Here is a 25,759-nt window from a genome sequence, read left to right as displayed (position 1 = left end):
TACTATCCGTGCTTCCTCTTCACAGAACTGCCTATCATTTCCCCTGCCTATAGAGTCCACTATTACTGCTGCCATCTTCTTCAGTACTCTACCCTTCTGAGCCACAAGGCCAGATTCAGCACCAAAAGCACGGCCACTGTTGCTTTCCCCAGGTAGGTCATCCCACCAACAGCACTCAAAATAGAGTACTTATTGTTGAGGGGGACAGCCACTGGCGTGCTCTCCACTCTCTGACATTCTCCCTTCCCTCCCTGACTGTCACCCATTTATCTGTCCCCTGTAGGTTGGGTGACCTCCTCCCTGCAGCTTCTGTCTATCACTGCTTCAATTTCATTGAGCTGCAGGTCCAGTCCCCTAACACAGTCTCTAAGGAGCTACGTCTCTATGCACCTGGCACAGATGTGGTCATCGGAGAGGCCGGAAGACTCCTGGAAATCCCACATCTAATACCCAGAACAGAACACTGGCTCTGTAGACATATTCTCTCAAGAGTTAAATAAGAAAAAAGAAATAAGGAATTAACTTACCAATTTACCTTGCCTCTGCCTGTTCTCGCCGAAACCCTGTTGAGCCAAAGCCTTACTACTCTGACTCAGACTACTCCAGCGATGACCGCTCCCATGATAACCACTTCGCTAGGCAGCGCCTCTCTTTTATAGAGACTGGGTTTTTAAAAGCTCTTTGTCAGACCTGTGTGGGAACGTTCCCTTTGCATCTGTGCAGCACTCTAATCAGTGACTCCCATCAAAAAACTTGCTGCTTTTTCAAGCTCATGGTTGAACCTGCATGGGAACGCTCCTGGTGTGTCTGCGCAGTACTCCAATGATGTTGTCCAAGCACACAAATATAGAGGAAGCTTAGGTTTTGCTGAATAGGAATCATTAGTTAGATAGGCTTCATGTAATATTCATTTATGAGGTGGAATTTAATGTATTGGATTTATAGTTATCTCTTAATGGTTCAACAGATTTATTAAAAATATTTGTTCACTTTATTCCATTCTGACATGCAAACATTTTCAGCTGCTTCATACAGGAAGTTGTCAGTACAGCTGGTGGTGGTGGTGTAGTGGTATTAGCACTGGACTTCAATGCAGATGGTTGTGAGTTCAAATCCAACCTGGGCTCTATATCCTGTCATGAGAAGTCTATGGTCCATGAGATTGCGAGTAGTTGGACTTGTCTGAACAGATATATTTACATTCTTTTTTTAAAAGAGAATTCATGAATGTCTGAGCATTGAACAAGAATGTTCCACAAGATAGAGAGTATTGTAGTGTTTTTTTGTGCTGGATGTAAAAAGAAATGGGATGAAAAGTTTCCATTTGAAGGCTTCTAGGAATCCAGGTGCATTCTGAGCAAGTTTTGTGAAGCAATTCTTCTCTTATGTTTCTCTTTGAACTTATTTGTATACAATTCAAAAGTCAATTCAAAGCAAAGTTATTATCAAAGTACATATACGTTATCGTATACAACCATGGGATTTATTTTCTTGCAGGCATTCAGAGTAAATACAAAGAATCACAACAGAAACAATAAAAGATAACACCCAACAGCACAGACAAACCCCAATGCACAGGAGAGAGCAAACTGTACAAGTACAGAGAGAAAAGAAAAGTAAGCCATAAATATCGAGACTTGAGATGATGCATCCTTAAAAGTGAGTCCATAGGTTGTGGGAACAGTTCAGTGATGGGGAGAGTGAAGTTATTTCCTCTGCTTTAAGAACTTGATGGCTCCTGAACCTGGTGGTGTGGGTCTTGAGGCTCCTGAACCCTCTTCCTGATGGCAACAGTGAAAAGGGAGCATGGCTTAGATGGTGGGCTCCCTGATGATGGATGCTGCTTTCCTGCAACAGTGCTCCATGTGGATGTGCTCAGTGGTGTGGATGACTTTACCTATATCCTGTACCTTTACAATTGTACTGCATCCATTACATTTTGTAGGCCGTTCGGTTCAAGGGTTTTGGTGTTTCTAAACCAGGCTGTGATGCAACCAGTCAATATACTCTCCAAGGCATAGAAGTTTGTCAAAATCTTAGATAATATGAGTCTTCACAAACTTCTAAGAAAGTAGAGTTGCTGCCGTGCTTTCTTTGCAATGGCACTTACATGCTGGGCCCAGGATGGATCCTCCGAAATGATAACACAGAGGAATATAAAGTTTCTGACCCTCTCCACCTCTGATTCCATGATGACGACAGGCTCATCTCCCTCCTGCCATCCATAATCAGCTCCTTGGTCTTGCTGCTATTCAGTGAGCAGTGGGAGGTTGTTGTTGTGGCACCACCCAGCTAGATTTTCAATCTCCCTCTTACACGCTAATTTGTCACGATGTTTGTTTCGACCAACAATAATGGTGTCATCAGCAAACTTGAATATGGCATTGTTGCCCTGCGGTCATAAGTATAAAGTGAGTAGAGTAGGGGGCTAAACACATAGTGTCGTCATGCACCTGTGCTGATAGTGATTGTGGAGGAGATGTCGTTGCCAATCCAAACTGACTGAGGTTTACAAGTGAGGAAGTTGAGGATCCAGCAGCACAGGAGGCATTAAGGCCTATGTCTTGAAGCTTTTTCATTAGTTTTGAGAGTTGATTACATTGAATGTCAAGCTATAGTCATTGAAGAGCACCCTGATGTATGAATCTTCACTGTCCACATGCTCCAGGGCTGACTGAAGAGCCAGTGAGATGGCATTTGCTATAGACCTGGTGTGACAATAGGCAAATTGAAGTGGATCCAAGTCACTTCTCAGGCAGGAGTTGATATATTTCATCAGCATCCTCTCAAAGCACTACATCACATTGGATGTAAGTGCCACTGGGTGATAGTCACTGAGGCAGGTTACCTCATTCTTCTTAGACGCTGGTATAACTGAAGCCTTCTTGGAGCAGGTGGATACCTAATTCTGCTAAAGTGGGAGCTTAAAGATATCAGAGAACACTCCAGCCAATTGATCAGCACACGTCTTTAGTACTTGATTAGGTACCCCGTATGGGCTTGACGCTTTCTGTGGATTCACCCTCCTGAAGAATGTTCTCATGTAGTTTCAGAGACTAAAATCTGAAGTACATCAGGGGCTGTGGGAGTTAGTGAAGATGCCTCCATGATTTGACAGGAAAAGCAATCATAGAAGGCATTGAGCTCATCTTAGAGGGAAACTTTGTTGTCACCTATGTTGCTTGGTATCACTTTGTAAGAGGTGTTAGCATTTAAGCCCCACCACAGCTGTCAAGCATCCTTCAGTGATTCAAGTTTGATCCAGAATTGCTACTTCTATGTGAGGTGGCTGACTGATCTGGCTCTCAGCAGATTGTGAATCTCATGGTTCATCCAGGGCTTCTGGTTGGGGAAGACTATGAATGATTCTGTGGGATTATGCTCATTTACGACTGTCCTGTAAAGTCTGTGATGACCGTGGCTCATCGGTTGAGATCCTCAAATGAGTCCTTCAACATGGCCCCATCCACCAATTCAAAGCAATCACACAGCCGCTCCTCTACCTCCCACAACCACCTCTTCGTTGTCCTCAACAATGGAGTCTTACTCTTCAGCCTCTGCCTGTACGCAGGTAGGAGGACAGCCAGATGATCCGATACCAAAAAATGTTACATCTGTCATGCCACAGTGCAGTCAGGCAGCAATTTAAAAATGTGATCTTCTTGTAAGCACCTATCTTTAAAAAAGTCCAGCTATATTTGAATGGTTACCTAATGACATTTTAGTAATACTGCTGAAAGTAGGTTTAGTACCAAATTTACTTCTTAATTTAGTTCATTAAATATGTGTAGCCTGATCCGAGATAACTGAAAGTAATTTGAACAGGAAGTACTTTTGAATTTAGAGGTCTCTTTGCAATGTAGATAAGGAGTTTAATTAAAGCAATTCAAGCTTTTTGTTTAAACATAATGCCTTTTCAACATTTACAAAAAGATTGAAGTAACTCAATTTGTGATAAACATAATTGCTGCTTCAAGTTCCGTCAACTTTTACCCTGTTTAAATAACGTTGAGGAGACTTGTATTAAGGATACACTACAACCACATGAGGTCACCCATTTGGTTTCTTCATGAATAAAGTACAGTCTGGAAACGGAAAATCTGAACTTTATTTACTTTACCTTATTACCTTATTTCGCCAAACAATTGATACTAAAGCACAGCGATATTTGATTCTGCACTTTGCACACCCTGGAGTTCAAATCAATAGTAAATATAATAAAAATTTAAAGTATAAATCATAAATAGAAAATAGAAAAAGGAGGTGCAACGAGACCTGGGTGTCATTGTACACCAGTCATTAAAGGTGGGCATGCAGGTACAGCAGGCGGTGAAAAAGGCAAATGGTATGTTGGCATTCATAGCAAAAGGATTTGAGTACAGGAGCAGGGAGGTTCTACTGCAATTGTACAAGGCCTTGGTGAGACTGCACCTAGAGTATTGTGTGCAGTTTTGGTTGCCTAATCTGAGGAAAGACATTCTTGCCATAGAAGGAGTACAAAGAAGGTTCACCAGATTGATTCCTGGGATGGCAGGACTTTCATATGAAGAAAGACTGGATCGACTAGGCTTATACTCACTGGAATTTAGAAGATTGAGGGGGGATCTTATTGACACGTATAAAATTCTAAAGGGATTGGACAGGCTAGATGCAGGAAGATTGTTTCCAATGTTGGGGAACTCCAGAACGAGGGGTCACAGCCTTTTAGGACCGAGATGAGGAAAAACTTCTTCACACAGAGAGTAGTGAATCTGTGGAATTCTCTGCCACAGGAAACAGTTGAGGCTGGTTCATTGGCTATATTTAAGAGGAAGTTAGATATGGCCCTTGTGGCTAAAGGGATCAGTGGGTATGGAGAGAAAGCAGGTACAGGGTTCTGAGTTGGTTGATCAGCCATGATCATACTGAATGGCGGTGCAGGCTCGAAGGGCCAAATGTCCTACCTATTTTCTATGTTTCTATGAAATTAAGGCAGTGCAAAAAAACTGAGAGACAGGTCCAGATATTTGGAAGGTACAGCCCAGATCCAGGTCAGGGCTGGATGGTTTGTAGTTTGTAAAATGTGTGCAGGTTAGTTTTATGCAGCAATACATAGAGGTATCAACTAGAGAAGGGGCAGTGTTGGATCTCCTGTTAGGGAATGAGATAGGTCAGATGACAGAGGTATCTGTTGGGGCAGTGTTGGATCTCCTGTTAGGGAATGAGATAGGTCAGATGACAGAGGTATCTGTTGGGGCAGTGTTGGATCTCCTGTTAGGGAATGAGATAGGTCAGATGACAGAGGTATCTGTTGGGGAGCACTTCAGGTCCAGTGATCACAATGCCATTTGTTTCAATATAATTATGGAGAAAGATAGGTCTGGACCCAGGGTTGAGATTTTTGATTGGAGAAAGACTAACTTTGAGGAGATGTGAAAGGATTTAGAAGGAGTGGATTGGGACAATTTGTTTTATGGGAAGGATGTAATAGAGAAATGGAGGTCAATTAAAAGGTGAAATTTTGAGGGTACAGAATCTTTATGTTCCTGTTAGGTTGAAAGGAAAGGTTATAAGTTTGAGAGAGCCATGGTTTTCAAGGGATATTGGAAACTTAATCCGGAAAAAGAGAAAGATCTACAATAAATATAGGCAGCAAGGAGTAAATGAAGTGCTCGAGGAATATAAAGAATGTAAAAAGAATCTTAGAAAGAAATTAGAAAAGCTGAAAGAAGATATGAGGTTGCTTTGGCAAGTAAGGTGAAAATAAATCCAAAGAGTTTCTACAGTTATATTAATAGCAAAAGGATAGTGAGGGATAAAATTGGTTCCTTAGAGAATCAGAGTGGACAGTGTTGTGGTTTCTCGTGCCCCACAAATGATTAGGAGGCGCAGAAGATTCTTCAAGAAGGGTTAAACTTTAATTTGCAAATCAAAGCTGAGACAGTCATTGAGCTAGTCGCTGATTGCCCACCGATCCGTAGACACAGCATGTTTTATAGCAATCTCCTGGTTTAGTTGCATTAGCATATGCAATCGGTCTATAGTTGCGTACCACACGTACATCCGCCACTATTGTTTCTACCCATTGACTTAATCATGTTCTAATCTACATCTCTTAGCTACCTCTTATTAACACAACATTGTCTTCTACATTCTTAGGGTTTCATTCTCCTACTAAATTGGGTACATGCATAGCAAATAGCAAACTCAGATTTTCTAATCTACATCTCTTAGCTTCCTCTTATTAACACAACATTGTCTTCTACATTCTTAGGATTTCATTCTCTAGCAAATAGCAAGTTGCAACTTTTATACTCCAATAACAGCTATGTGTGGAGCCAAAAGAGATGGAAGAGATTTTGAACAATTTCTTTTCTTCAGTATTCACTAAGGAGAAGGATATTGAATTGTGTAAGTTAAGAGAAACAAGTAGGGTAGATATGGAAAATATGATGATTAAAGAAGAGGAAGCATTGGCGGGTTTTAAAGAATTTAAAAGCGGATAAGTCTCCAGGTCCTGACAAGATTTTCCCTAGGATCTTGAGGGAAGTTAGTGTAGAAATAGCAGGGGCTCTGACAGAAATATTTCAAATGTCATTAGAAACGGGGATGGTGCCAGAGGATTGGTGTATTACTCATGTGGTTCCATTGTTTAAAAAGGGTCTAAGAGTAAACCTAGCAATTATCAGCCTGTAAGTTTGACGTCAGTGGTGGGCAAATTAATGGAAAGTATTCTTAGAGATGTTATATATAATTATCTGGATAGACAGGGTCTGATTAGGAACAGCCAACATGCATTTGTGCGTGGAAGGTCATGTTTGACAAATCTTATCGAATTTTTTGAAGAGGTTACTAGGAAAGTTGACGAGGGTAAATCAGTGGATGTTGTCTATATGGACTTCAGTAAGGCCTTTGAAAAGGTTCCACACGGAAGGTTAGTTAGGAAGGTTCAATTGTTAGGTATTAATATTGAAGTAGTAAAATGCATTCAACAGTGGCTGGATGGGAGATGCCAGAGAGTAGTGGTGGATAACTGTTTGTCAGGTTAGAGGCCGGTGACTAGTGGTGTGCCTCAGGGATCTGTACTGGGTCCAATGTTGTTTGTCATATACATTGATGATATGGATGATGGGGTGGTAAATTGGATTAGTAAGTATGCAGATGATACTAAGATAGGTGGCGTTGTGGATAATGAAGTAGGTTTTCAAAGCTTGCAGAGAGATTTAGGCCAGTTAGAAGTGTGGGCTGAGAGGTTAATGCTGATAAGTGTGAGGTGCTACATTTTGGTAGGACTAATCAAAATAGGACACACATGGTAAATGGTAGGGCATTGAGGAATGCAGTAGAACAGAGTGATCTAGGAATAATGGTGCATATTTCCCTGAAGGTGGAATTTCATGTGGATAGGGTGGTGAAGAAAGCTTTTGGTATGCTGGCCTTTATAAATCAGAGCATTGGGTATAGGAGTTGGGATGTAATGTTAACATTGTACAAGGCATTGGTAGAGCCGAATTTGGAGTATTGTGTACAGTTCTGGTCACTGAATTGTAGGAAAGATGTTAACAAAATAGTGAGAGTACAGAGGAGAGTTACTAGAATGTTACCTGGGTTTCAGCACCTAAGTTACAGAGAAAGGTTGAACAAGTTAGTTCTTTATTCTTTGGAGTGTAGAAGGTTGAGGGGGGACTTGATAGAGGTATTTAAGATTATGAGGGGGGTAGATAGAGTTGACGTGGATAGGCTTTTTCCATTGAGAGTAGGGGAGATTCAAACAAAAGGACATGAGTTGAGAGTTAAGGGTCAAAATTTTAGGGGTAACACGAGGGGGAACTTCTTTACTCAGGGAGTGGTACCTGTGTGGAACAAGCTTCCAGTAGAAGTGGTAGAGGCAGGTTCGATATTGTCATTTAAAAAGAAATTGGTTAGGTATATGGACAGGAAAGGAATGGAGGGTTATTGGCTGAGTGCAGGTCGGTGGTACTAGGTGAGAGTATGAGTTCGACACAGACTAGAAGGGCCAAGATGGCCTGTTTCCATGCTGTAATTGTTATATGGTTAGATAGTTATATAGGATCCGTTCAGCAGTCTTATCACAGTTGGAAAGAAGCTTTTCCCAAATCTGGCCGAACGAGTCTTCAAGCTCCTGAATCTTCTCCTGGAGGGAAGAGGAACAAAAAGCGTGTTGGCTGGGTGGGTCGTGTCCTTGATTATCCTGGCAGCACTGCTCCGACAGCGTGCGGTGTAAAGTGAGTCCAAGGACGGAAGATTGGTTTGTGCAATGTGCTGAGCTGAGTTCACGATCTTCTGCAGCTTCTTCCAGTCTTGGACAGGACAACTTCCATACCAGGTTGTGACGCACCCGAGAAGAATGCTTTCTACAGTGCATCTATAAAAATTAGTGAGGCTTTTAGGGGACAGGCCAAATTTCTTCAGCTTTCTCAGGAAGTAAAGACGTTGGTGGGCCTTCTTGACAGTGGACTCTGCTTGGTTAGACCAAGTCAGGTCATTCGTGATATTCACCCCAAGGAACTTAAAGCTTTTGACCTGTTCCACCTGTGCACCACTGATGTAGATGGGGTCGTGCGGTCCGCTACTCCTTCTGAAGTCAACAACTAATTCCTTCGTCTTGCTGACGTTGAGGGATAGGTTATTATCTTTGCACCATGCCACCAGATTCTTAATTTCCTCTCTGTAGTCAAACTCATCATTACCCAAGATACGGCCTACAATTGTGGTGTCATCTGCAAAGTTATATATTGAGTTTGATGGAAACTTGGCTACACAATCATGGGTGTACAGTGAGTACAGCAGGGGGCTGTGTACACAGCCTTGAGGGGCACCAGTGCTCAGAGTGATTGTAGAGGAGAGCTTGCCCCCTATTTTTACAGCCTGGGTCCTGTCTGAGAGGAAGTTGAAGAAACAGCTGCAGATCTGAGTGCTGAGACCCAGGTTCCAGAGCTTAGGAATCAATTTATTTGGAATGATGGTATTAAAGGCAGAGCTGTAGTCAATGAAAAGGAGCCTTACATATCCGTCTTTATTCTCCAGGTGTTCTAAGGAGGAATATAGTGCCAGAGAGATGGCATCTGCCGTTGACCTGTTGTTCCGGTAGGCTATGGTTGATGTGTGCCATAACCAATCGCTCAAAGTACTTCATAGCAATTGATGGCAGAGCCACGGATCAATAGTCATTCAGGCATGCTACCTTACTCTTCTTCGGCACTGGGATTATCGCTGACTTCTTAAAACACGAGGGAATCTTAGACTGAAGCAGGGAGCCGTTGAAGATGTCAGCAAACACTCCAGCTAGCTCGCTTGCACAGGCCCAGAGAACCTGTCCCGGGATGCCATCTGGGCCCATCGCCTTCCTTGGATTTATCTTCAGGAAGGCCCTTCTAACGTCTTCCTCAGTGACAATGAATCTCGATGCCACCAGTTCATCCGGAGGGGGCAGGACGCTCCTCTTCTGTTCGAATCTTGCGTAGAATATGTAAAGTTAGTCAGAAAGAGAAGCGTTGCAGTTACTGATATTCCCAGCCTTTTCTTTGCGCCCAGTGATCTCATTTAGACCCTGCCATAGTCTACTGGCATCCCTCTGGTTAGCCTGAGCTTCCAACTTGGCTCAATATTGCCTCTTGGCGCCCTTAATGGCTTTCCAGAGTTCACACCTGGATTCCATGTAGCAACTGGAATCCCCAGACGTAAAAGCCACAGCTCTAGCCTTCAAAAGGGACTGGACCTCATAATACATCCAAGGTTTCCGGTTAGGGAATACCCGGATCGTCTTGTGAGACACGCAGTCCTCTGTGCATTTCCAGATAAAGTCCATGACAGCTGAGGCATACTCATTGAGGTTAGCTGCCGAGTCCTTGAACACTAACCAGTCCGCCGATTCAGAGCAGTCATGGAGGACTTCATCCGTTTCCTCTGTCCAACGCGACACCACTTTTGACACTGTGACCTCCTGCTTCAGTTTCTGTTTGTAAGCCGGGAGAAGGAATAAGTCCTGATGGGCTGATTTTCCAAAGTGAGGTCGTGGGACGGAATGGTAGGCATCCTGGACTGCTGTGTAGCAGTGGTCAAGTATATTCGGGCCTCTAGTGGAGCAGGAGACATGTTGGTATACCTTTGGCAACGCTTTTCTGAGGTTGGCCTGGTTAAAGTCCCCAGCTGTAATGAGCAAAGACTCCTGCTACCTGGTCTCAAGTTCACTGATGTTGGCATACAGTGTGTTCAGAGCACACTCCACGTCCGCCTGGGGGGGAATGTAGACCACTGTCAGTGTGACCGAGGTAAATACCCGTGGCAGATAGTAGGGGCGACCATTCACCAACAGGTGTTCCAGGTCCAGGCTGCAGGAGCCTGTCAGCACCACTGTGTCCGAGCACCACGCAGTGTTGATCAGTAGGCAGACTCCACCTCCCCTCGTATTGCCCGAAGACACCGTGCAATCCATCCGACTGGTAATTCCAATTGTTACCAGTCCAACCTTGACAGAGAAGCAAAAACAATTAACAATTGTTATACAATTCAAAAAATACTGCCATTGAACTTGAAAAATTTTCAGTGAAAACCTTGGTATTATTTGATATAACAATTTGTGTTTTCAAAGATAAAGAAATATTAAACCCTAATTATTTCAAGCTTTATATCAATTCTTCTGTCACTTAAAGTGAACTACAGAAGTATGAACCATCTTCATACCTGACACTATTAATGAAACTAAGTCTATGAAAAGGTGGAAACGTTCACTCACTGTCTATCTTTTACTCTTTCAAACTGCTCACGTATACCTTTAACTTTCCAATTCTCTAACAGGAACGAATGTTAATATTAATCCACTAATGAGCTCCCTCTCCCTGATGTACCTACCCTCAATTACATGAGAGATACATTTAAGATGATAACTGTCAGATTTGCACTTGCTCATATTAATGATATCAGCACATTCCTGGAAGAATTGTCAAAATATTGCTACAGATCAGGAAATGCTGAATGCCTAAATCATGTGACTTGTTCATGATACAGTTTGTAAACATCATACCATATCCATAAAGTTGGATATGATACTTAAGCTCAATATTGATCATTTTCAACTGTATTTGTTAAACATCTGCGCAGGTTCATGGAATACTTTAAACACGTTACAGAAACAAAAGTTTATTAGAAACTTGGTCTACAATGTAAAGCATACTCCAATTAAACTTAATAGAAACGTAGAAACATAGAAAATAGGTGCAGGAGTAGGCTATTCGGCCCTTTGAGCCTGCACCGCCATTCAGTATGATCATGGCTGATCATCCAACTCAGAACCCTGTACCTGCTTTCTCTCCATACCCCCTGATCCCTTTAGCCACAAGGGCCATATCTAACTTCCTCTTAAATATAGCCAATGAACCGGCCTCAACTGTTTCCTGTGGCAGAGAATTCCACAGATTCACCACTCTCTGTGTGAAGAAGTTTCTCCTCATCTCAGTCCTAAAAGGCTTCCCCTTTATCCTTAAGCTGTGACCCCTCATTCTGGACTTCCCCAACATTGGGAACAATCTTCCTGCATCTAGCCTGTCCAATCCCTTTAGAATTGTATACGTTTCAATAAGATCCCCCCTCAATCTTAATGATTGTATCCAAACAGAAAATGCTATGACTAAGGAGCCTGTAGTCTGTAGCCTAAGACACAATGTTGAAACAACATTCTTCCGCTGTTAACATCCACCAGACAAGCTTTCTGTTGCCACCAGGCATATCTATGATGCCCATTAGAGATGGAATGTAAGAAGCTACACTCAGTGACCACTTAAACAGGTGTACTTGTACACCTTCTTGTTAATGCAAATCTCTAATCAACTAATCAAGTGGCAACAGCTCCATAAGACCATAAGATATAGGAGCAGATATAGGCCATTCAGCCCATCGAATCTGCTTTGCCATTCCATCATGGCTGATTTATTGTCTCTCTCAATTCCATTCTCCAGCCTTCTCCCCATAAACTTTGATGCAGTGATTAATCAAGAACCTATCAACCTCCACCTTAAATATACACAATTATCTGGCCTACATAGACATCCGTGACAATGAATTCCACAGATTTACCTCCCTCTATCTAAAGAAACGATTCCTCATCTCTGTTCCAAATGGATGTTCCTCTGTTCTGAGGCTGTGCCTCCAGGTCCTAGATTCCCTCACTATAGGATTTATCCTTTTCACATCTATTCCCTTTCATTCCAGGGATCATTCGCATGAACCTCCTCTGGACCCTCTCCAATGCCAAAACATCTTTTCTTAAATAAGGGTTCCAAAAATGCTCATGATGCATGAAGGAGGGAAGATATATAAAGAACGCCGCCTTAAGAAGCGGGCAGCTTCGTTTGCGGGCAGCGGAGTGAGCCGGGCGCAGAGTGTAGGGCTTGGGCTCAGAGGGCTTAGGCGGAAGAGGGCACAGTAGGCTTATCTTTTAGTTCTTGTATTTTCAGTTATTTGGGAGGTATGAGTGTGAGGGCAGCTTGTTGTTCTCGGTGTCGGATGTGGGAGATCCTGGAGTCTCCGAGCCTCCCGGACGTCCACATCTGCGCCAGGTGCGCCGAACTGCAGCTCCTGAGGGACCGAGTTAGGGAACTGGAGCTGCAGCTCGATGACCTTCGCCTGGTCAGGGAGAGTGAGGAGGTGATAGAGAGGAGTTACAGGCAGGTGGTCACTCCGGGACCACGGGAGGCAGATAGGTGGGTTACAGTCAGGAAGGGGAAGAGGCAGGTACTAGAGAGTACCCCAGTGGCTGTACCCCTTGACAATAAGTACTCATGTTTGAGTACTGTTGGGGGGGACAGCCTACCTGGTGGGAGTGACAGTGGCCAAGCCTCCGGCACAGAGGACGGCCCTGTAGCTCAGAATGGTAGGGTTAGAAGAAAGAGGTCCATAGTAATAGGGGACTCAATAGTCAGGGGCTCAGACAAGCGTTTCTGTGGAGGTGACCGGGAGTCCTGGATGGTAATTTGCCTCCCTGGTGCCAGGGTTTGGGACGTTTCTGATCGCGTCCAAGATATCCTGAAGTGGGAGGGTGAAGAGCCAGAGGTCGTGGTACATGTAGGTACCAATGACATAGGAAGGAAAGGGGAAGAGGTCCTGAAACGAGAGTATAGGGAGTTAGGAAGGCAGTTAAGAAGAAGGACTGCAAAGGTAGTAATCTCGGGATTACTGCCTGTGCCACGCGACAGTGAGAGTAGGAATGGAATTAGGTGGAGGATGAATGCATGGCTGTGGGATTGGAGCAGGGGGCAGGGATTCAAGTTTCTGGATCATTGGGACCTCTTCTGGGGCAGGAGTGACCTGTTCAAGAAGGACGGGTTACACTTGAATCATGGGGGGACCAATATCCTAGCGAGGAGGTTTGCTAGGGCTACAGGGCGGACTTTAAACTAGTAAGATGGGGGGGGGGCAGGAGACTATTTGAGGAGACTATGGGAGAGGAGGTTAGTTCACCAGTGGAGCAAGTAAATAGACAGTGTGTGAGGGAGGAAAGGCAGGTGATGGAGAAGGGATGCGCTCAGCCCGAAGATGTAGGGGAGAAGAAAGAAAAGGATAATAAATTTGAATGCATTGTTAGGGATGGAAAGAGAGGAGAAGATGGAGAGTATCTTAAATGTATCTATTTTAATGCTAGGAGCATTGTAAGAAAGGTGGATGAGCTTAAAGCGTGGATTGATACCTGGAATTATGATGTTGTAGCTATTAGTGAAACATGGTTGCAGGAAGGGTGTGATTGGCAACTAAATATTCCTGGATTTAGTTGCTTCAGGTGTGATAGAGTAGGAGGGGCCAGAGGAGGAGGTGTTGCATTGCTTGTCCGAGAAAACCTTATGGCGGTGCTTTGGAAGGATAGGTTAGAGAGCTCCTCTAGGGAGGCTATTTGGGTGGAATTGAAGAATGGGAAAGATGCAGTAACACTGATAGGAGTGTATTATAGGCCACTGAATGGGGCGTGTGAGCTGGAAGAGCAAATGTGTAAGGAGATAGCAGATATTTGTAGTAAACACAAGGTGGTGATTGTGGGAGATTTTAATTTTCCACACGTAGACTGGGAAGCTCATTCTGTAAAAGGGCTGGATGGTTTAGAGTTTGTGAAATGTGTGCAGGATAGTTTTTTGCAACAATACATAGAAGTACCGACTAGAGATGGGGCAGTGTTGGATCTCCTGTTAGGGAATGCGATAGGTCAGCTGACAGATGTATGTGTTGGGGAGCACTTCGGGTCCAGTGATCACAATAGCATTAGCTTCAATATAATTATGGAGAAGGACAGGACTGGACCTAGAGTTGAGATTTTTGACTGGAGAAAGGCTAACTTTGAGGGGATGCGAAGGGATTCAGAGAGAGTGGATTGGGTCAAGTTGTTTTATGGGAAGGATGTAATAGAGAAATGGAGGTCATTTAAGGGTGAAATTATGAGGGTACAGAATCTTTATATTCCTGTTAGGGTGAAAGGAAAGGTTAAAGGTTTGAGAGCACCATGGTTTTCAAGGGATATTAGAAATTTGGTTCAGAAAAAGAGGGATGTCTACAATAGATATAGGCAGCATGGAGTAAAGGAATTGCTCGAGGAATATAAAGAATGTAAAAGGAATCTTAAGAAAGAGATTAGAAAAGCTAAAAGAAGATACGAGGTTGGTTTGGCAAATAAGGTGAAAGTAAATCCGAAAGGTTTCTACAGTTATATTAAAAACAAGAGGATAGTGAGGGATAAAATTGGCCCCTTAGAGAATCAGAATGGTCAGCTATGTGTGGAACCGAAGAAGATGGGAGAGATTTTGAATGATTTCTTCTCTTCGGTATTCACTAAGGAGAAGGATATTGAATTGTCTAAGGTGTGGGAAACAAGTAAGGAAGTTATGGAACCTATGACAATTAAAGAGGTGGAGGTACTGGTGCTTTTAAGAAATTTAAAAGTGGATAAATCTCCGGATCCTGACAGGATATTCCCCAGGACCTTGAGGGAAGTTTGTGTAGAAATAGCAGGAGCTCTGACGGAGATCTTTAATATGTCATTAGAAACGGGGATTGTGCCGGAGGATTGGCGTATTGCTCATGTGGTTCCATTGTTTAAAAAGGGTTCTAGAAGGAAGCCTAGCAATTATAGACCTGTCAGTTTGACATCAGTGGTGGGTAAATTAATGGAAAGTATTCTTAGAGATAGTATTTATAATTATCTGGATAGACGGGATCTGATTAGAAGTAGCCAGCATGGATTTGTGCATGGAAGGTCATGTTTGACAAACCTTATTGAATTTTTTGAAGAAGTTACGAGGAATGTTGACGAGGGTAAGGCAGTGGATGTAGTCTATATGGACTTCAGCAAAGCCTTTGACAAAGTTCCACATGGAAGGTTAGTTAAGAAGGTTCAGTCGTTAGGTATTAATGCTGGAGTAATAAAATGGATTCAACAGTGGCTAGATGGGAGATGCCAGAGAGTAGTGGTGGATAATTGTTTATCGGGATGGAGGCCGGTGACTAGCGGGTTGCCTCAGGGATCTGTTTTGGGCCCAATGTTGTTTGTAATATACATAAATGATCTGGATGATGGGGTGGTAAATTGGATTAGTAAGTATGCCGATGATACTAAGGTAGGGGGTGTTGTGGATAATGAGGTGGATTTTCAAAGCTTGCAGGGAGATTTATGCCAGTTAGAAGAATGGGCTGAACATTGGCAGATGGAGTTTAATGCTGAGAAGTGTGAGGTTCTACATTTTGGCAGGAATAATCCAAATAGAACATACAGAGTAAATGGTAGGGCATTGAGGAATGCAGGGGAACAGAGAGATCTAGGAATAACTGTGCATAGTTCCCTGAAAGTGGAGTCTCATGTAGATAGGGTGGTAAAGAGGGCTTTTGGAACGCTGGCCTTTATAAATCAAAGCATTGAGTACAGAAGTTGGGATGTAATGCTAAAGTTGTACAAGGCATTGGTAAGGCCAAATTTGGAATATTGTGTGCAGTTCTGGTCACCGAATTATAGGAAAGATATCAATAAATTAGAGAGAGTGCAGAGACAATTTACTAGGATGTTACCTGGGTTTCAGCAATTAAGTTACAGAGAAAGGTTGAACAAGTTAGGTCTCTATTCATTGGAGTGTAGAAGGTTGAGGGGGGATTTGATCGAGGTATTTAAAATTTTGAGAGGGATAGATAGAGTTGACGCAAACAGGCTGTTTCCATTGAGAGTAGGGGAGATTCAAACTAGAGGACATGATTTGAGAGTTAGGGGGCAGAAGTTTAAGGGCAACACGAGGGGGTATTTCTTTACTCAAAGAGTGATAGCTGTGTGGAATGAGCTTCCTGTAGAAGTAGTAGAGGCCAGTTCAGTTGTGTCATTTAAGGTAAAATTGGATAGGTATATGGACAGGAAAGGAGTGGAGGGTTATGGGCTGAGTGCGGGTAGGTGGGACTAGGTGAGATTAAGGGTTCGGCACGGACTAGGAGGGCCTGTTTCCATGCTGTGATTGTTATATGGTTATATGGTTATATGCTCCAAGTGTGATCTGACTAATGTCTTATGAAGCCTCTGCATTATATTCTTGCTTTTGCATTCTAGACCTTTCAAAATGAATGTTAACATTGCATTTGTCTTCCTCACCAACTGCAAATTTACCTTTTGGAAATCCTGCACAAGGACTCCAAAGTTTCTTTGCTCCTCTGATTTTTGAGCTTCCTCTCCACTTAGAAAATAGACCCTGCCTTTACCCCTTCTACCAAAGAAAGCATGACCATGCACTTTCCTAACTTATGTTCCACCTGACACTTCTTTGCCCATTCTCCCAATCTGCCTTAAGTCCTTCTGCAGACTCCCTGCTTCCTCAACACTACCGGCCCCTCCACCTATCTTTGTATCACTCACAAAACTTGGCTCCAAAGCCATCAACTCCTTCATCCCAATCACTGGCCTATAACGTGAAAAGAAGCGGTCCCTACACCAACACCCAAGGAGCACCACTAATCACCAGCAGGCAACCAGAAAAGGTCACCTTTATTCCCATTGTTTGCCTCCTGCCAGTCAGCTGATCTTCTATCCATGCCAGTATCTTTCCTGTAAAACATCCTCATCTGCTTTTCATCTTTTATCTCTTTATGGTTTTGTTTAGTTACCTTCTGAAATACAGCACCTTTCACCAATTCCTCAGCAACTCATTCATCTGTATTCCATCCTGTTCCTGCCATGACTAGCACATGGTACTGGAATTACTTCAGAGATAACTATCTAGGCAGGTAGTTAGGCAGCTTTCTACCTAACTTCCTATATTCTCTCTTCAAAATCTCCTCTTTTCCTACCTATGCCATTGATACTAATATGCACTATGACTTCCAGCTGTTCATCTTCCCCCTTTACAATGCCATGGACCTGATCCAAGACATCTCTAACCATGGCACCTGGGAGGCGACATACCTTCTTGGTTTCTCTTTCATGTCCATAGAATCTGTTTTCTGCTCCTCTAGTTGTGGAATCCCCTATCACTATTGCACTCCTCTTCTCCCTCCTTCCCTTCTGAGCCACAAAGACAGACTCAGTGCCAGACATCAGTTATCTTTGGCTCCTTACGGTAGTTAAAACTCCTTCTCCCACATGACAGTATCCAAAGTGGAAAACTTATTATTGAGGAGAGTGGCCTCTGGAGTACTCTGCATTGGCTGTCTATTCCCTTTCCCTCTGTGGATAGTCACCAAGGTACCTGCCTCCTGCAACTTAAAGGTAACTATCTCCCTGTAGCTAGGTAACTAGCTTCTAACTATCACCTTTACTGTTTGGGCTGTAGGTCATCCAGCTGCAGCTCTAGTTCCTTAACAAGTTCTCTCAGAAACTGCACCTTGGTGCATCTCGTGCAGATTTAGTTATCGGTGAGACTAGAGGACTCGCAATGATCCCACATCTTACGCAAGGAATATGTCACTAACTCTGGACCCATTCTCTGCTGCTGCAGTGCATCCACTTCAGCTCTGAACGTGCTGTGCTCTTCTGCACTCCACTCTTATAACTCATGGTTATTTGTGTTACTGTCATTTTTTTGTCAGCTTGAATCAGCCTGGCCATTCTCCTTTGATCTCTCATTAAAAAAGGCATTTGTGCCTGCACAGCTGCTGCTCATGAGATTTTTAGTTGTTTTTCACACCATTCTCTATAAACTCTAGAAATCAGCAGTTTCTGAGATACTGAAACCACCCCTTGTGAACCCAACGATAGTTCCACGGGCAAACTCACTTAGATCACATTTCTTCACCATTCTGATGTTTGGTCTGAATAACAACTGAACCTTGTGATCAAAGTCTGCATGCTTTTGTGCATTGAGTTGCTATTACATTATTGTCTGATTAGAGATTTGCATTAACGAATAGGTATACAAGTATACCTTATGAAGTGGCCTTCCTTTTTTAAACTTTTATGGTTAATATGCTTCTTGTGTCAGTAGATCGTTGCTGTTTATTTGTTTGCTTAATAGAATTTCTCCATTTCCTCTCCAGCAAAAAGCTGGTTGCTTGAAAATGCCTTCATTTTATTTCTAAGTAGTATAGCAGGTAACATCAATATATTGTGTGTGAAGAAGCAATTTTAGTGATCTGACAGGATTCCCTACCTTAAAGAAATAGCAGCATTTTTGTCCATTTTTCTTACCTATAAAATGTGAGCCATATTTTAATTTTTAAAAATATTAATATATATTGAGTTTTAACAGGATTTTCTTTACCCTTTATCCAGCTAAATTAATAAGAATGGGGAAAATATTCATGTTCCATACATCATTTCAATAGCACTGGTTCACCTCCACAAATTTATCTGCTTTGAATCTTTAATGTACCGTTCTACTTTGTTTCAATGGTGTGATTCTTAGACTGCATTCTTAAAACCTTTCCTATATTCTTCAAATAATTTAAAATAACATCAATCTCTAAACATACAGCACAAATAACAGATCAACACTTCATACTGAATGTATCAGATGTACAGTGTGTCAGATGTTCATAAGGTAAAAATTAAGAAATTACTTAAAGAACCTAAGGTATATTTAACATAAATGTAAACAAATCAAAATTATCTGAAGATCAATCATTAAATTGTAATTAAAAAACTGGTAAACAACAATGAAAACAAAATTGTCCAAAATGATTGGAATTTTTCATAGAATGGAATGTTTGTCAGGTGTTCTGCTATATGAACACAGAATACAAAGCAAATTCATAAGAATTGAATACTTCAAATAAGGTGAGGTCATGAAATTTGGTAGAGACAATAGCAAAGAATTAGAAGAATTAATTAGACTGGATTTTAAAAGGGTCATGGACATTTTGAGCTATTGGAGTTCACATACATAAGGCTTTCAGGATGGCAAAACAAAGTCATAAAATTACAATAAAACTTAAGAAGCCAGAGATTTATCATCAGGTGCAACATTGTGTCCACTTCTGAGCATTGTGTTGTAAGGGTATCTGGGCTTGATATAGATATGAAAAAATTTGCCAGAATTAAACATATATAGAATTCTATATTCCTTTCGTTAGTGGATTCTGTTCAGTGCTGTAAAACCATAGAAATATTTCCTTGGAGAAATCTAGCCTGCATTGAGAAACTTGCCTCTATTTGAATTAATTTTAAGGAAGTGGTTAAGTACAATTGAATAATGAAATAGATCACATAAATACTGTATGTTGAAACCATACAACATACCACATACCAGATGACTGAGCATCCAGAGGATACAGATTCAACATTAGTTGAATTTTATTTGGGTGATGTTCTGGTGTTTTGAGGGAAAACATATTCATTAGTAACTTAAAAGCATAAAGTTTCAGATAGTCAAAAATGGAAAATATGCAGGGTTAAGGGAAAAAAAAAGCAAGGAAGTTGAAGCCAGCACAAAGAGCAAAAACACAAGCAAAACATCCTTCGATGCTGTGTAATTCTACAATCATTTCATTTAAAGGTTCTGCTCATTTCTGTAAAACCCTAAAATTTCCTTGAAGATATTTGCTATGTACTGGGAACATATCGGGTGCTTAATTTGCATTTTCTGGGCTTTTGTTTCTATTATTTTCTCCCTGATTGGCTGATGTCCATGTCAATCATGATGAATCTACCCATACAAATGACACCTACTGGTAGCCTGACTGGAGTTCATGTGAGAAAATGCCTTCTTATTCTCACCATAATGCCATTTATGCATGTTAACAAGAAATAATTTTTTTCCAAAAAGTACTTGGACAAATTATTAAATTATCATTTAAATTGGACGGTAATACAATTTTCTTAAATCCTCAAAATCCTGCAATATTGTTCTGTCTGAAACCAAAGCCCTCTATTGTGATTTTAATTCAATGCATTCAGTGGAAATAGGTGTTTAAAGAGTTACAGGTGATTAAAGAGCTGCTGTCACAATCATTGCCTGGGACTGCGTTGTGAGCTCCTGGAATACGGTTTAATCTGTTTAGCTAAGCAAACAGTTTGAATGCCGGCTCAGAGCTGCTTAGATTGTTCTCCATGTATGAATGCCAGGTTTCAAAGGAGTCATAATACCTGTACTCAGTGGCTTAAATAGAGAACTATACTGAGTTCAGAATCAGGCTTTTACAGTAGGGAGAAAGACCAGGGCCACCTTGTTCTGTCTCATGTGCAGTAAATCCAAACCACATTTCCTAATTATGAGAACCTAACAGTCTCTCCCCATACCTGGCCTTGTCGTTCAATCTCTGTCTGTTAGTTATCCATGTTGACTTCCCATTCTCTTCCCCCCTTGTCCTCCTCCTTCCCCTTACATCCCTCGCTCCTGCCACTTGCCAAACAGCTATGAGGCTGTACAATAATCACTATTAATCCTGACACCCAACCAGCCGTGTACTGAAGGGATCCTCTAACGTGGCAGTGGAAGTAAAAAGAAAGATCTGATGTCTTAAGTCAGAATTAAAAACAGAAAATGCTGGATCTACCCAATAGTGGATTATGAAACAGGATACTTGGAAATAGAGAAGATGATACAGTTCCAGTTGCTGTGAAGAGATGGAGTGACTGACAGAGTGAGATCAAATAAGTAAATGTAACAATTATGCAAATGGTGCATATGTAACAATGTTGCAAATTATGCCTCTTTGCATGTTTTATGCATTGGTAATAGCAGGGCTCTGGAACACGTCCAGCAGGCAAGGTGATACCAGTGGGGAAAGAAAAGCAGAGTCAAAATCACAATGGATAACAGAAAGAAATGGATAGTTTTAAAGATAAAGAAAGAGCAAATTAAAATTCCAATGTATTATAACTTAGCTTGCTGGCATTGTACCATGGCAACACATAACACAGATAAAAAGCATAAGATACCTTAAATGCCACATTTATTCATTTGGTCACACCCTATCAAAGATATTCCCCCTTCCCCTACTTTAACTAAAACTATTTGGTTTTCTTTCTCCTAGTTCTCAGGCTCAAAACATTAACTGTTTCCCTTTGCAGAGATGATGCCTGACGTGCTGAGTGTTTCCAGTGTTTTTCTGTTTTTAGTTCAGGAAAAGGAAGTATTACTTCAAGATCTTGATACTCTGTTTGATAACACCTTGTGTGGTAACAAAGCACACAGTATCTACACATTACACACAAGTATGGAAGTTGAGCACCAGAGATTTCTGAGGACTTGTTCGTAAATAGCATTCATCACCCATTAGCTTTCTTTGATGTCCCATAGTGGCTTACATGAATGAGGTCATTAAGACTGCTGCAAGGACACCAAGCATTAATCTTCAAAATTTAATGGCTACAAGTCCTTAAAGTGATATCACTAGTTGTGGGGACATCTCAATAGATAAGTGTAGTTAGCCTCTTTTGTTCAAAAGCTTGATGGTTGAAGAGTTCTTGAACCTGGTGGTGCAAGTCCAGGGACACTTGTACCTTCTACCTGATGGCAGCAGCAAAAAAGGTGCCTGACCTTGGCGGTGAGGGTCTTTGATAATGGATGCTGTATCTCTATGACAGCATTTCATTTAGATGTGTTCAGTGTTTGAGAGGACTTTACCATGATGTGTTTTACTCCCTGACTGTCCTAGCCATTGGTAAGCACACACATTCGTTATCAGGTATGCAGGACTCTGCCTTGATACAACCATTAGTTGTTTGTTTTTGAGTTTCTTCATCACAGTGAATCGTTGCCACATTCATGGGAGTGCTGAAGTGGAATGACTCCTGTGAAGTTGTACTGTAGATGCTCGGATTCATTGACAAGAACAGCACTTTGCTAAAAACCCTTCATATTTGAACCTAACCTAAGCCGTTGGTGATAGTTGAATCCAGTTTGTCTGGATAATGGGTCAGGAGTCACCCACATCCAGAGTTCCATGAAAGCTGTGACTATGTGTAATTACTTAATTTTCAAAGTAATTCCATGCAGGTAAACACTCCAATCTGAATTATTTGAAAAAGTGCTATATGCAGGTAAATAAACATAGATTTCATAAACTGGGTTTTTTGCATTGTAAATTGAAAATAGAGGACCTAATTTGATTTGATTGGTTCTGCTGAAATTTTAATAAAGTTTATTAAAAGATAATGTTTACTAAAAGTTATTGGTAATTTCACAGTGTGGATCACTGGAATTATGTTAAGCAGCTAAGATTTATAATTATGTCCTACGGTAAACTATGTATAATACACTTAATGTGATTTTAGAAATCAAATATTTAAAAAAAATATTCATTAAATTGTGGCATTATTATCCAGGAAAAAAAACTTTCAACAAATTTATCAAACAGAATTGCCGTAAGACAAGTAGAAATAGCTAAACTAGCTATTAAAATAATTTAATCTCTTTTCATTATAAATGAAATTTCAGTGAGTTTGGAAATTAAATAAATCTACAATTTGGCTTCATTGCCCCAGAAAATACAAATCTTTTATTTCCTTCCCTTGAGTTTTATTTTTAGGGAATAATTGTCAAATGGCAATAGACGACTTGAAGTGCATGCATCTGTGATTGTGTTTTGTTCTCATTGTAGATGGATGAGATAAAATTAAAAGACAGAGCAGTCTACGTGCTGGAAAAAGAGCTGGGGGCTCAGGCTGGTCATGCTCAGAGACTCCAGCTCCAAAAAGAGGCTTTAGATGAACAACTTACCCAGGTCAAAGAGGCTGAAGCATGGGAAAAACGACATCTGAGTAGCCCGAAAAGGGAGCTTCCTTGCGCAAGCGGTGCAGGAGACGCCTCAGATCATTCAGGAAGCCCTGTAAGCACTTTCACATACGTGGTCTATTACTGCCCGAATCGACAAATTCTGTAACCAAATCTTGATGAGGGCCATATTAATACCTTCTGCTTAATTATTAACTCTTATGCAATAATATCACATTCCAAAATTATTCCAATAGCTTTTATATTCTTTACTTCATAGCCAACTCTTTGTTACTGTTTGAAGTAGAATTAATAATAGATTTAAGTTTATGATAATGCTTTTCATTTTTATTAGTCTTGAGGATGGATTTTACTGTGTAGCAGCTTGTTTGTCTTCTGATTATTTAATAAGCACAGTATTTAGAAGTTACCTCTTAAATAATTTGAAAGTAAACTTTATTCTGTCCCCTTCCCCACTGCCCCGCCCAGTCATTTCTGCTGCTTATTTTCTTCTTTCAATCTGCATACACACATTTTTCAGAAGCCAGGTGTGAAGTACACCAAACTTAACACTGGTCAGACAGCTTGCAGACCTGGTCTTGCACGAGTGTCTCTCACTTTCTTTTAGTTTACAATGAACATGAGAAAGTAAATCTACTGAATTGCCATGCTTTCAGGATTGTAGACACAAATTAAAGGCAATACTTTCAATCATCCTTTGTTATCCTTATGCTTTTTATCTTTAATTTGCTAATTATATAAACTGCTGCTTAATTTTAAGGCAAACTTTCATATCCGTAAACATAATTTAACTTTCCCATTGTTGACTCTCATCAAGATTCTTTTTTTCACTGGCTCTTGGTTTTGTTAGCACATGGAATGAAAATGTTTCTAAGCAGAGTGTATAGTTATATGATGCAAAGGCTCTCCTGCACCTGTTGTATGAGGAATCACTGCACCTGTTTGGTGGGATTCAAGCATCATTGGTTCAGAAAGTCATCCATTAATACGCTTTCAATATCTATTTTTAATAGCGTGCTGCAGTGCATAACCAATGGGAAATAATTGGCACCTATTCACCTAACCAGACAGAAAATCCACCCACTGCAGCCTTCAATGTAATTTATTCCAATATTTCTTCAAATGTCCTCATACATAAAGCATTAAAATTCTTATTTTGTTGTATAATCAATTATAACATGTTCACAGTCTGTCTGTTGCCTTCAGTTATTAGCTAGAAGCATGTTGCTCTTTTTTGTAAAAGCATGGTTAGTTTTGTTTTAGATTAATGGAATGCATCATGGTTTCCATTTCACTTAAATAGACAACAGTGTCTTGAGGTAGAAAAACACCTTTGGAGATCATGGTACGCCAATGTCAAGTGTTTTTGTTTGGACTGTATTTTCACACCATTCCTTTTTTTTCATTTTTTCTCATGTAGTTTAACTGATTTGCTTGTTTGTTCACTTTACACATAAAGGCAAGGTAAAATTAATGGCAAAAAAAAGGCAATGCTGCCTCTGATTTAATAGTTGTGACAAAACCTTCAGTCTCTTTGGTTATGGTCTATCAGTGATGCGTGGCTGTGTTGATGTTCAGTTATCTGCAGTTGATCTATGTTTCAGGAACAGCAGTTGGATGAAAAGGATACTCGGCGATTCCAACTTAAAATTGCTGAATTAAGTGCAATCATCAGGAAACTAGAAGATCGGAATGCTTTGCTGTCTGAAGAGAGAAACGAACTTGTAAGTGCTTTTGGTGATTAACCTTCAACTATAGTTCAAGTGTTTACATTCATTATTAACATTATGAATTTGATGCTATTCCATAGTTCTCTTTAATATTTTTGATTCATGTATTTACCAAATTATTACTTTCATATTCCCATGAGTAACATCTATTTCTCATGCTACAGCTAAGGCCAAATCAAATAATACTTGCAGTGTAAGATAGGCGATTAACTGCAATGGCAAATATTTTTACACGATTTTCCATCAAGCTAACAAGAATAATTAATACTTTACCAAATCATTTGATGGCATATGTTGAAATGGAAAGCTAAAAATTTGCAATGTCCATTAAAATTATTAGGCCATAAGATCATAAGTCCATAAGGTATAGGAGCAGAATTAGGCCATTCAGCCCATCGAGTCCGGCTGATCCCGGATCCCATTCAATCCCATACACCTATCCTCTCACCATAGTCCTTAATGCTCTGATCAATCAGGAAACTATCAATTCTGTTTTGAATATACCCTCTGACTTGACCTCCACTGCAGTCTGTGGCAGAGCATTCTACAGATTCACTACTCTTTGACTAAAAAAAATTGCTCCTTACTTCTGTTCTAAATGATAGCCACTCAATTTTGAGGCTGTTCCCCCTAGTTCTGGAAACCTCCACCAGAGGAAACATCCTCTCCACATCCACCTTATCTAGTTTTTTCAACATTCGGTAGGTTTCAAGGAGATCTCTAAAATTTGTGTTGACAGATTAAATTTCAGTTCAACTCTGTGAAGTATATCTTGTGTATGGATGTATGTATTGTAAGCTGTAGAGATCTTTTGGTCAATAGTTGCTGGGATTGTTGGAGGCTGAAAATACAAACACAAGGTTTTTTAATACTGAGACGAAGGATATGCTTAGATGGTCAGATTGTGCA

The 25,759-nt window shown here is 41.0% G+C and overlaps 1 protein-coding gene across 10 annotated transcripts in view; it reads left to right on the top strand.

Moving 5' to 3' along the window:
• Positions 1-25,759, top strand: part of jakmip3 (Janus kinase and microtubule interacting protein 3) — a 361,481-nt gene that overhangs the window by 187,757 nt on the left and 147,965 nt on the right. For 7 of the 10 annotated variants that reach the window (XR_009507472.1, XM_059947652.1, XM_059947653.1 and 4 more), the window contains 2 exons: positions 22,987-23,214; positions 24,725-24,844. Coding sequence is in view for 9 of the 10 variants with exons in the window: in XM_059947652.1 (XP_059803635.1) it covers positions 22,987-23,214; positions 24,725-24,844 (348 nt within the window). In the remaining variant the exon portion in view is untranslated. The remainder of the gene's footprint in view (positions 1-22,986; positions 23,215-24,724; positions 24,845-25,759) is intronic. The other 3 variants (XM_059947651.1, XM_059947659.1, XM_059947656.1) reach the window with 1 other exon arrangement.

The sequence above is a fragment of the Hypanus sabinus genome, chromosome 22, assembly GCF_030144855.1.
Source record: "Hypanus sabinus isolate sHypSab1 chromosome 22, sHypSab1.hap1, whole genome shotgun sequence".
In the NCBI taxonomy this organism is placed as follows: Eukaryota; Metazoa; Chordata; class Chondrichthyes; order Myliobatiformes; family Dasyatidae; genus Hypanus; species Hypanus sabinus.
Note: the sequence above shows the minus strand (reverse complement) of the source record. Positions and strands in the feature narration are given on the sequence as shown.